This window comes from Pseudophryne corroboree, chromosome 4 (genome assembly GCF_028390025.1).
Source record: "Pseudophryne corroboree isolate aPseCor3 chromosome 4, aPseCor3.hap2, whole genome shotgun sequence".
NCBI classification, from domain to species: Eukaryota; Metazoa; Chordata; class Amphibia; order Anura; family Myobatrachidae; genus Pseudophryne; species Pseudophryne corroboree.
The window spans coordinates 488,914,163-488,927,709 of NC_086447.1; the positions used below are offsets into that span (position 1 = coordinate 488,914,163).

Genomic DNA, 13,547 nt, shown 5'->3' on the forward strand with positions numbered 1-13,547 from the left:
TATATATATATATATATATATATATATATATACGATCCAGTTTCAAACATAGTTTGTTTTCTGAACAATAAACATAATTGATACATTTTTCTTTAAATAAATCTGTAGATTTACACTTACAGAACATACAGTACAATATTACATTCACTGCTTTCTCCCTTCTTTGAGGAGACACACACATCAGAACTGGCAAGATTGCAGCCGGCACTTTTTGTGCAGGCCCTTTGTGGGATAACACAAAGGGCCTGATTCATGTTTGTAAGTAAAGCAAAAAAGCAAGCAACTGGGCTATACCAGTGTAAAAATAAAGCTTTCTAACATTTGTGGGTTACATTCAAAAGCAGTTAGTATTTACCCTGCACAGAAAAAATATAACCCACTATAATCAAACAGAAAGGAAGGCTGGGGATTAGGGCTACCAGCGACACCCCCCAAAAAACAAAACAAATGACATTAGGCAGCCACCTCATGGGTGTGTTGGAAAAGCTGCTAAGCTGCTATTTACTTTTTAAAATGTTGACAGTTACATCCAACTATTTGATAACTTAAGTACTTGAAAATGTCAAATAGTTAGAATTCTCTAGCTTTCTATGTAAGGGCAATGAATAGAGTGTTTGACTGCTATGCCACATGCAGTGGGTATGAATCCTGGGTTGTAAAAAAAACAAGGCTAAAATAATAAAGAAATACCTTGCTTCCTCTTCTTCCTGCAACTTTCTTGCTCTTTCCTTCTGAAGCCGTTGTAGTATATTATTATTTATCTCTTCTTCGTTCAGCAGGTACAGTCTGTTCAGTAAATACTTTCCTAAAATGCACACAGTTTAAAAAAAGACAGCAATCAAACTGTCTACACCTAGCAAGAGTAAATAACACCTAAACCAAATGGAAACTGATGCAAAATGTGGATTGTGGAGATGACCTTTCTGAATAAGTCAATGTTACGTCCATGTCTGAGGGAGGTCTTATTCAGATGTATTCCATGGTACAGTCAAGTGAGTATTCCATTAATAGTCCAATAGGGCCACTGTTCCATTGTAGGAGTCTCAGGTTTGTATTTCATTTTTGCCTGGGCCCAAATCATCTCTGTATTTAGAGAACCAGATTGCCTACAATATGTATTATCTCAGTTTACTAGAATGTTAATAGAAAAGATAAACTCTTCTGATGCAATTTCTTAATAATTGTGATTTCTTATCAAAACTGTTAATAGAAGAAGTAAGGATTCACAGTGGTTTTGTATATATACTGTAAATGATAAACACAAGAGTCAGAAAGCTGATGTTCAAATACATTTTACAGGTATAAATGTGCTCAAGTCTAGGCAGAGCCTGATTTAGTCCTCATGGGGACCTAGGCAAGATACCGAATTGGGGCCCCCTCCCTCAAACAATCAATAGCACTATACTGTATTTTTGTTACCGATTCGTGCCCTTTACATTATTACGGCATTTTTCCTCCTGATAGTGATGCCCCTTATACAGTACATTATGCCACACACCGTAATGTCCTTTACACATTATGCTACACACCGTAATGCCCCCCTAACACATTATGCTAAACACTGTAATGCCCCTTACACATTATGCTACACACCGTACTGTCCCTTACACATTATGCTACACACCATAATGCCCCTTACACATTATGCCAAACACTGTAATGCCCCTTTTACACCACACACAGTAATCAGGGGCAAGTACAAGTTAGAGAAAGAGACATGGAGAGAGACATGGAGAGAGAGTGACATGGAGAGAGACAGAGAGAGAGACATGGAGAGGGAGACAGAGAGTCAGAGAAAGACATGGCATACCTACCAACTTCTGAACTTGAGAAGGTTCAAGTGGAAAGCTGAAACAACCTTTTGCTGTAACATAGGGTTGTCCGAAGAACTGCCCTATCATCATGGAATATAAGAAAAGGCAGCCTGCAAGACAAAGTACCCCACTCAAAGACCCGCTGATATGAGGAAATAGCCATAAGGAAAACCAGTTTCCAAGTAACGAACTTAAGGTCCACCGAATCCAAAGGCTACAGAGGAGCTTGCTTGAGAGCCAAGAGAACAAGGTTCAAATCCCATGGAGCCACCGGCAGAGAATGCAGAGACTAAACTTGCAACACTCATTGTAAAAACATGCAAACCTCAGAAATCAGTGCCAGACGCAGCTGGAAATAAACCAACAGAGCTGAAATCTGCCCTTTTAAGGAACGCAGACAATAACCAGTGAACAAGCCATCCTGTAGGAAAGCCAAGAAACGGGAAAGGCGAAACCTGGAAGCATGAACCCCACACTTTTCACAAAACAAGATGTAAATTCTCCAGACCCTGTGGTAATTGCGCTAAGAAACTGCTTTCCGGGCCTGCAACATAGTACGGACAATTGACAGAGAGGAACCCTTGGCCCTTAAAAACCCGGCCACAAAAGCCAAGTCGTTAAAGCCAACTAAGGATAGTCCTCGTGCAAAAATGGACCCTGCCGAACAGATCCAGTCTGAAAACCGTCTCCATTGAAAACAGATGCCAGTTTGAGAACCGTCTCCATTGCTCCCACACTCTTGGTGCCACATCTGGGGCACAGAGCACCTCCAAACCAGCTCAGTCAAACCACCTCCCAGTGCACCACACAAATTTAAGATAGCAGTGATGTGTTATAAAGGATCAGATAAGTGAAATCAGCTACTCAGTGTTAAGAGTGTTACAAGCGTGAAAAATGTGTGAGAAAATACACATAGATAAAAAAAACAAATAAAGTGATATAAAATGTTAATATAAGTGTTAAGTGGTGATGCCATGAAGTGGCCCAGCTAAAGCAGCTCAGGGGGCCCCACGCCCCAATGCTCACCCAAGAACTGACACTATATAAAGGACTTACTCATAATTATGCCTTAACAAGACCTGGCACTGAGGGAACCGACGCAGCTGCGGCCCTTGATCCGCATGCTGAAGCGCCACCAGCTGCGCTAAATCAGAAAGTGATCTTGCCAGCTCTCGAGGCCATGCTAGCTCCACCACGGCAGATGCATTGTCCCCCATCGACAATGCGTCATCGGTCACCGCCTGACAGGCTACATACAAGGCATCCGTGTCTTTCCGTCCACATGGCAATAATAAAGTAAAATACAAAGCAGTACTGCCACCCTTAGTCTTAGTGGCAATGTTTTTACTAGCTATGTCTTGCTAGTAAAAGCACTGCCCTTTTAAATATTAAGCATTAACACAATCAGAAGCACCGATTTCTACAACCCAACGCTTTGCAAATAAACCTCTAAGTTGAGTTTCTCTTCATGTAAAATTAGAAAATATTAACTAAAAGGGTGATAACCCCTAATTAGCAAACAAATTGGATAAACGCATGAGATCCTCAGATTTAGGGTGACATTCATTAGATGTAGCTACTGCATCTCTATACATTAAAGCCTGACATAGGGGCCGATTCAGACCTGATCGTTAGGCTACGTTTTCGCACGGCGGGCGAGCAGGTCCAAACTGCGCATGCATATGCACCGCAATGCGCAGGCGCGATGGAAGGTTACAAAATGGATTGCCGGCTAGCGATGGGTTTGTGCGAAGGATCCCTTCACACGGGCGATCGCAAGGAGATTGACAGGAGGAGGGCGTTTGTGGGTGGCAACTGACCATTTTCAGGGAGTGTTTGGAAAAATACAGGCGTGTCCAAGCGTTTGCAGGGAGGGTGTCTGACGTCAATTCCGGTCCTGAAAAGCCTGATGTGATCGCAGCAGCTGAGTAAGTCCTGGGCTGTGCAGAGACTGCACAAAATCAGTTTGTGCAGCTCTGCTACACATGCGATCGCACACTTGCACAGCGAAAATACCCTCCCCCTGTAGGCGGCGACTATCTGATCGCAGGGCTGCAAAAATCGCTGCCCAGCTATCAGGTCTGAATTACCTCCATAATTTGAATTAATAAGTGCTCTGTGCAAAGTTTTTAATGGTCCAACCACAACTGGTTGGGGGTGCAGCATTCATTATTGGTTGAAGGTGTTTGCAGCACTTCTTCAGCTTATTCAGAAATACAAAAGACGAGTATAAACTGTTTGCTCTGACCATAATATCAAGAAAAAAACATTAATATCTAGCATAAAACATTATTTTCCAATGTAACATTTAATTTATATTTACAGAAAATGTATATGGGCCCTCATTCCGAGTTGTTCGCTCGGTATTTTTCATCGCATCGCAGTGAAAATCCGCTTAGTACGCATGCGCAATGTTCGCACTGCGACTGCGCCAAGTAACTTTACTATGAAGAAAGTATTTTTACTCACGGCTTTTTCTTCGCTCCGGCGATCGTAATGTGATTGACAGGAAATGGGTGTTACTGGGCGGATACACGGCGTTTCAGGGGCGTGTGGCTGAAAACGCTACCGTTTCCGGAAAAAACGCAGGAGTGGCCGGGGAAACGGTGGGAGTGCCTGGGCGAACGCTGGGTGTGTTTGTGACGTCAACCAGGAACGACAAGCACTGAAATGATCGCACAGGCAGAGTAAGTCTGGAGCTACTCTGAAACTGCTAACTCGTTTGTAATCGCAATATTGCGCGTACGTCGGTCGCAATTTTAAGAAGCTAAGATTCACTCCCAGTAGGCGGCGGCTTAGCGTGTGTAACTCTGCTACATTCGCCTTGCGAGCGAACAACTCGGAATGAGGGCCATAGTGTAAGAAAATCTACAACTGTCAAGAGTAAACCTAAACATGACAAACACCTCTTTTTACAGTTGGAAAAAGATTTCGTCTAATTTAAATATAAAATTGAGCATAACTGAAAATATGAAATTTGCTGATATACCAGCAATGGCACAAAATGCAAATTGTGTATGCAAATTTAGAATGAGCTAATGCACCATACAATATCTCCCACGTTAAAATTAATTCTAAATGAAAATCCACATTGGCAGCTTAATTATGCATGAGTCATCTTTCTTGCAACTAATTAAAGTGTTCTAACAAAATTGCCGGAGACATAATGGAATTAAAATGGAAATTAAAATGGAAAATAAAAACTAAACAAGCAAAAAAAAATATTACAGCTGTCGCATGAATCGCTTGAATAATTCCTCAAAGTTGCTTTATCTTAATACATAAGCTTCATACAGCAGAGGTGATTTAGAGTCGCAGATAAAAGATGCCTATTTGCTAATGGGAAAATATGCATCTGCATACATAGGGGTCTATTCACTAGTGATGTGCACCGGACATTTTTCGGGTTTTGTGTTTTGGTTTTGGATTCGGTTCCGCGGCTGTGTTTTGGATTCGGACGCATTTTGGCAAAACCTCCCTGAAAATTTTTTGTCGGATTCGGGTGTGTTTTGGATTCGGGTGTTTTTTTACAAAAAACCCTCAAAAACAGATTAAATCATAGAATTTGGGGGTCATTTTGATCCCATAGTATTATTAACCTCAATAACCATAATTTCCACTCATTTTCAGTCTATTCTGAACACCTCACACCTCACAATATTATTTTTAGTCCTAAAATTTGCACCGAGGTTGCTGGATGACTAAGCTAAGCGACCCAAGTGGCCGACACAAACACCTGGCCCATCTAGGAGTGGCACTGCAGTGTCAGACAGGATGGCACTTCAAAAAAATAGTCCCCAAACAGCATATGATGCAAAGAAAAAAAGAGGCGCAATGAGGTAGCTGTGTGACTAAGCTAAGCGACCCAATTGGCCGACACAAACACCTGGCCCATCTAGGAGTGGCACTGCAGTGTCAGACAGGATGGCACTTCAAAAAATAGTCCCCAAACAGCACATGATGCAAAGAAAAGAAGAGGCGCAATGAGGTAGCTGTGTGACTAAGCTAAGCGACCCAAGTGGCCGACACAAACACCTGGCCTATCTAGGAGTGGCACTGCAGTGTCAGACAGGATGGCACTTCAAAAAAATAGTCCCCAAACAGCACATGATGCAAAGAAAAAAAGAGGTGCACCAAGGTCGCTGGATGGCTAAGCTAAGCGACACAAGTGGCCGACACAAACACCTGGCCCATCTAGGAGTGGCACTGCAGTGTCAGGCAGGATGGAACTTCAAAAAAAATAGTCCCCAAACAGCACATGATGCAAAGAAAAATGAAAGAAAAAAGAGGTGCAAGATAGAAATTGTCCTTGGGTCCTCCCACCCACCCTTATGTTGTATAAACAGGACATGCACACTTTAACAAACCCATCATTTCAGCGACAGGGTCTGCCACACAACTGTGACTGAAATGACTGGTTGGTTTGGGCCCCCACCAAAAAAGAAGCAATCAATCTCTCCTTGCACAAACTGGCTCTACAGAGGCAAGATGTCCACCTCCTCCTCCTCATCGTCCGATTCCTCACCCCTTTCACTGTGTACATCCCCCTCCTCACAGATTATTAATTCGTTCCCACTGGAATCCACCATCTCAGGTCCCTGTGTACTTTCTGGAGGCAATTGCTGGTGAATGTCTCCACGGAGGAATTGATTATAATTCATTTTGATGAACATCATCTTCTCCACATTTTCTGGAAGTAACCTCGTACGCCGATTGCTGACAAGGTGAGCGGCTGCACTAAACACTCTTTCGGAGTACACACTGGAGGGGGGGCAACTTAGGTAACATAAAGCCAGTTTCTGCAAGGGCATCCAAATTGCCTCTTTTTCCTGCCAGTATACGTACGGACTGTCTGACGTGCCTACTTGGATGCGGTCACTCATATAATCCTCCACCATTCTTTCAATGGTGAGAGAATCATATGCAGTGACAGTAGACGACATGTCAGTAATCGTTGGCAGGTCCTTCAGTCCGGACCAGATGTCAGCACTCGCTCCAGACTGCCCTGCATCACCGCCAGCGGGTGGGCTCGGAATTCTTAGCCTTTTCCTCGCACCCCCAGTTGCGGGAGAATATGAAGGAGGAGCTGTTGACGGGTCACGTTCCGCTTGACTTGACAATTTTCTCACCAGCAGGTCTTTGAACCTCTGCAGACTTGTGTCTGCCGGAAAGAGAGATACAACGTAGGCTTTAAATCTAGGATCGAGCACCGTGGCCAAAATGTAGTGCTCTGATTTCAACAGATTGACCACCCGTGAATCCTGGTTAAGCGAATTAAGGGCTCCATCCACAAGTCCCACATGCCTAGCGGAATCGCTCTGTTTTAGCTCCTCCTTCAATGTCTCCAGCTTCTTCTGCAAAATCCTGATGAGGGGAATGACCTGACTCAGGCTGGCAGTGTCTGAAATGACTTCACGTGTGGCAAGTTCAAAGGGTTGCAGAACCTTGCACAACTTTGAAATCATTCTCCACTGCGCTTGAGTCAGGTGCATTCCCCCTCCTTTGCCTATATCGTAGGCAGATGTATAGGCTTGAATGGCCTTTTGCTGCTCCTCCATCCTCTGAAGCATATAGAGGGTTGAATTCCACCTCGTTACCACCTCTTGCTTCAGATGATGGCAGGGCAGGTTCAGGACTGTTTGCTGGTGCTCCAGTCTTTGGCACGCGGTGGCTGAATGCCGAAAGTGGCCCGCAATTCTTCGGGCCACCGACAGCATCTCTTGCACGCCCCTGTCGTTTTTTAAATAATTCTGCACCACCAAATTCAATGTATGTGCAAAACATGGGACGTGCTGGAATTTGCCCAGATGTAATGCACGCACAATATTGCTGGCGTTGTCCGATGTCACAAATCCCCAGGAGAGTCCATTTGGGGTAAGCCATTCTGCGATAATGTTCCTCAGTTTCCGTAAGAGGTTGTCAGCTGTGTGCCTCTTCTGTAAAGCGGTGATGCAAAGCGTAGCCTGCCTAGGAACGAGTTGGCGTTTGCGAGATGCTGCTACTGGTGCTGCCGCTGCAGTTCTTGCTGCGGGAGGCAATACATCTACCCAGTGGGCTGTCACAGTCATATAGTCCTGAGTCTGCCCTGCTCCACTTGTCCACATGTCCGTGGTTAAGTGGACATTGGGTACAACTGCATTTTTTAGGACACTGGTGACTCTTTTTCTGAGGTCTGTGTACATTTTCGGTATCGCCTGCCTAGAGAAATGGAACCTAGATGGTATTTGGTACCAGGGACACAGTACCTCAATTAAGTCTGTAGTTGCCTGTGAATTAACGGTGGATAACGGAAACACGTTTCTCACCGCCCAGGCTGCCAAGGTCTGAGTTATCCGCTTTGCAGCAGGATGACTGCTGTGATATTTCATCTTCCTCGCAAAGGACTGTTGGACAGTCAATTGCTTACTGGAAGTAGTACAAGTGGTCTTCCGACTTCCCCTCTGGGATGACGATCGACTCCCAGCAGCAACAACAGCAGCAGCGCCAGCAGCTGTAGGCGTTACACTCAAGGATGCATCGGAGGAATCCCAGGCAGGAGAGGACACGTCAGACTTGACAGTGACATGGCCTGCAGGACTATTGGCTTTCCTGTGTAAGGAGGAAATTGACACTGAGGGAGTTGGTGGTGTGGTTTGCAGGAGCTTGGTTACAAGAGGAAGGGATTTAGTGGTCAGTGGACTGCTTCCGCTGTCATCCAAAGTTTTTGAACTTGTCACTGACTTATGATGAATGCGCTGCAGGTGACGTATAAGGGAGGATGTTCCGAGGTGGTTAACGTCCTTACCCCTACTTATTACAGCTTGACAAAGGCAACACATGGCTTGACACCTGTTGTACGCATTTGTGTTAAAATAATTCCACACCGAAGAGGTGATTTTTTTTTGTAATTTGACCAGGCATGTCAAAGGCCATATTCGTCCCACGGACAACAGGTGTCTCCCCGGGTGCCTGACTTAAACAAACCACCTCACCATCAGAATCCTCCTTGTCAATTTCCTCCTCAGCACCAGCAACACCCATATCCTCATCCTGGTGTACTTCAACAGTGACATCTTCAATTTGACTATCAGGAACTGGACTGCGGGTGCTCCTTCCAGCACTTGCAGGGGGCGTGCAAATGGTGGAAGGCGCCACCTCTTCCCGTCCAGTGTTGGGAAGGTCAGGCATCGCAGCCGACACAATTGGACTCTCCTTGGGGATTTGTGATTTAGAAGAACGCACAGTTCTTTGCTGTGCTTTTGCCAGCTTAAGTCTTTTCATTTTTCTAGCGAGAGGATGAGTGCTTCCATCCTCATGTGAAGCTGAATCACTAGCCATGAACATAGGCCAGGGCCTCAGCCGTTCCTTGCCACTCCGCGTCGTAAATGGCATATTGGCAAGTTTATGCTTCTCCTCAGACGCTTTTAATTTTGATTTTTGGGTCATTTTACTGAACTTTTGTGTTTTGGATTTTACATGCTCTCTACTATGACATTGGGCATCGGCCTTGGCAGACGACGTTGATGGCATTTCATCGTCTCGGCCATGACTAGTGGCAGCAGCTTCAGCACGAGGTGGAAGTGGATCTTGATCTTTCCCTATTTTACCCTCCATATTTTTGTTCTCCATTTTTTAATGTGTGGAATTATATGCCAGTATCAATAGCAATGGCCTACTACTATATATACTGCGCACAACTGAAATGCACCACAGGTATGGATGGATAGTATACTTGACGACACAGAGGTAGGTAGAGCAGTGGCCTACTGTACCGTACTGCTATATATTATATACTGGTGGTCAGCAAACTGTGCAAAACTGAAATTCATCACAGGTATGGATGGATAGTATACTTGACGACACAGAGGTAGGTAGAGCAGTGGCCTACTGTACCGTACTGCTATATATTATATACTGGTGGTCAGCAAACTAAGCAAAACTGAAATGCACCACAGGTATGGATGGATAGTATACTTGACGACACAGAGGTAGGTAGAGCAGTGGCCTACTGTACCGTACTGCTATATATTATATACTGGTGGTCAGCAAACTGTGCAAAACTGAAATGCACCACAGGTATGGATGGATAGTATACTTGACGACACAGAGGTAGGTAGAGCAGTGGCCTTCTGTACCGTACTCCTATATATTATATACTGGTGGTCAGCAAAATTATGCACTGTACTTCTACTATATACTACAATGCAGCACAGATATGGAGCGTTTTTCAGGGAGAGAACGTATAATACTGGTGGTCACTGGTCAGCAAAACTCTGCACTGTACTCCTCCTATATAATACTGCTGGTCCCCAGTCCCCACAATAAAGCAGTGTGAGCACAGATATATGCAGCACACTGAGCACAGATATGGAGCGTTTTTCAGGCAGAGAACGTATAATACTGGTGGTCACTGGTCAGCAAAACTCTGCACTGTACTCCTCCTATAATACTGCTGGTCCCCAGAATAAAGATATTTGCAGCCCCCTGAAAGTTCTGAAACAAAGTGAGAGGACGCCAGCCACGTCCTCTCACTATCATTTCCAATGCACAAGTGAAAAATGGCGGCGACGCGTGGCTCCTTATATAGAATCCGAATCTCGCGAGAATCCGACAGCGGGATGATGACGTTCGGGCGCACTCGGGTTAACCGAGCAATACTGGAGTATCCGAGTATGCCTCGGACCCGTGTAAAATGGGTGAAGTTCGGGGGGGTTCGGATTCCGAGAAACCGAACCCGCTCATCACTACTATTCACTAAGCCTTGGATGGAGATAAAGTGGACGGAGATAAAGTACCAGCCAATCAGCTTGTAACTGTCATTTTTCAAACACAGATTGTGACATGGCAGTTAGACGCTAATTAGTAGGTACTTTATCTCCATCCAAGGCTTACTAAATAGACCCCTTAGTTTTCCATGTCTGTACCCTGAGTAACACACATGTTCAGACATGTGCAACCTTAAACCAGAACACATACTAACTCAAAGAACAAAGCACCAGATACGCAGATAAGAACACCCATATACAAAAGACTACAATACATACCAACAATATATGACCAAACTACACCAGAACAAAAGGAAAGAACGAACAGAGGAGGTAAAGCAACACACCGAGGACGATACTGACTTAGACACAACAGCGAATACATCTTTCTCGACTTACAGCATAGACGAAGAATTACATTACTAAACAATAGCCAGAGAATCCCTAGAGAAAGGAATCAGCATTGCTGAGACAGAAGCCACTGACACCAGCACAGCACAACAACCATGGAGCACAAATTTGTTAGAGTTAGACGCAGGAATTCGGCCCTGCGAGAAAAAAAAAAAAGCCAACCGAACAAACGAAAACTAGACCAAACAAGAGAGGCTGTAGAGGAGGTGGAAAGAACAATAAAAAAGCCAAACAACAAGTCAATTCACGACAAGACGGGATCATCAACCTAAGCAGCACCACACTTACAACTAAACAGACAGAATTATTAAACAAAGGGCTGAAATTTGCATCAACTAGAAGAATCAACAAATTTGAGACGTACCTGGATCTACACAAATTCATAAGGAAATTAACACTTACCAAATATCATGCAAACAAGATGCATTCACAAGAACCACCTAAAGATACCTACAGACATTCAGATTTGAAACCTAAATCAAAGTTCTATCCACAACACCTAAAAGTTCATCTAGTAGACACATTTGAAGCATTAGTCACCACCGACTTAGACAAAATCAACATTAAGAAAAAAAGACCAGTAAACATCACCAAAGCTGAAGCAAAAGGATTACAAGACTTGAAAAAGAACATGAACATAGTCATCAAACTGGCAGACAAAGGGGGAGCATTGTAATACTGAACACAAAAGACTACAATAAGGAAGCAATGAGAATACTTAATGATAAGGATACATATGAAAAACTAAAGAGGGATCCTACCGAACAATACCAGAATGCCATCAAAAAACTACTACAGGAAGGACGAGACCAAGGGATCCTAACAGACAAAGAACATCAGTTTCTCAACATAACACACCCCATATACCAGTCTTCTATTAACTTCCCAAGGTTCACAAAAGCACAACTGAACCATTGGAAGCCCGATCATATCAGGGATAAACTCCATCTCATCAAACCTATCCATGTACATAAACACATTTCTCCAGCCCTACGTAAAAACACAGGTGTCATATATACAGGACACAACGGACATACTAAATACTTTGGAGAAAATCTAATGGAAGGATGACTATTGGCTCTGCACCAGTGACATAACTTCACTTTATACTGTCATTAACCATGAACAAGGATTAGAATCCATTAACTATCACTTATCTCGAGATGAAGAAACACAAGCAAGTCAGAACCACTTCATATTTAATGGGATCAACTACATACTGAAACATAATTATTTCTGGTATGGAGGAACATTCTATCGTCAGACCACTGGGACCGCTATGGGGACTAGATTTGCGCCGAGTTATACAAATCTCTTTATGAGCCATTGGGAAACCAAGAACATCTGGTCCATGCATGAGTTCGACACAAATCTGGTCCTCTGGCGAAGATACATAGATTATATAAACTTTATTTGGCAAGGAGATGAGTCAACACTGATCAAATTTCTGGAATACCTGAACAACAACCATCACAACCTTAAATTCACCACAGATTATAGTCAAAAACAAGTAAATTTCCTTGATATTAAAATATTTATTGATCAAAATGAAATACACATAAAAAAATACCAAACACCAGTGGATGTCAACAGTTACATTCTTTCCAGCAGTGGACATCACCCGAACTAGCTACACAGCATCCCCACTAGTCAATTTAAAAGAATCAGAAGGAACTGTTCACATATAGAACACTACCATGCACAAGGGGAACTATTGAAAGAACAATTCATCAGCAAAAATTACAACACTGATATGGTGGAAGAGGTCTTCAACAACACAGGCAAGATAGTAATATCGTCACTCCTTAACAACAAAAACAAAGAGAATACAGAAGAGAACAATAAAATATTCAAAACAGCCTTCATTGCACAATACAACCAGGACACCAGACAACTGCAGAAGATCATCAACAAACATTGGCACATATTACTCCAAGATGAGATTTTAGCCGATATATTGCCAGAGAAACCGAAACTCATCTACAGGAAGGCACCAGACCTAAAACAGCTGGTAAGAAGTAATGTAAAAGAAAAAGAGAAAATACAAAGTGTATTAACAAATAACCACATAACAGGAGGAGTCTACCATTGTGGCATTTGTAATAATTGTAAACTATGCAGCAACAGTACAAAGAAGGTGAACCATTTCACTTCCTGCTCTGCCAATACCAAATACCCTATTAAACACATGACCTGCGAAACCACAGGAATTATCTACATTATGGAATGCCCCTGCAAACTTCAATATGTAGGGAGAACTACGAGGAAATTGAAAGTCAGGATCGCAGAACATATCAGAAATAAAAGAAAGGAATAGAATTCCACAACCTATCACATCACTTCAAACTACATCATAACCAAAATCCGAGAGGTATGACCTTCCTGGGCATCCAGAAAATATCCAACAACTGGAGAGGAGGCGATTTTGAGAAAACCATAAACAGAGAAGAATTGAAATGGATTTACACACTGAAAACGTTCAGACCACAAGGCCTAAATATTGACAATGAAGTGAAAACCGTCATTCTAGGTTAATATGTTAGACCAATGAACATAGCTTGAAATATGCCATCGTCAT

At 43.2% G+C, this 13,547-nt stretch overlaps 1 protein-coding gene across 5 annotated transcripts in view; it reads right to left on the reverse strand.

Annotated features, from left to right (window-relative positions):
* The window catches only part of AK9 (adenylate kinase 9), a 406,441-nt gene that overhangs the window by 167,897 nt on the left and 224,997 nt on the right, over positions 1 to 13,547 (reverse strand). For all 5 annotated transcript variants that reach the window (XM_063917113.1, XM_063917112.1, XM_063917116.1 and 2 more), the window contains exon 19: positions 691 to 805. In XM_063917113.1, coding sequence (XP_063773183.1) covers positions 691 to 805 — 115 coding nt within the window. The remainder of the gene's footprint in view (positions 1 to 690; positions 806 to 13,547) is intronic.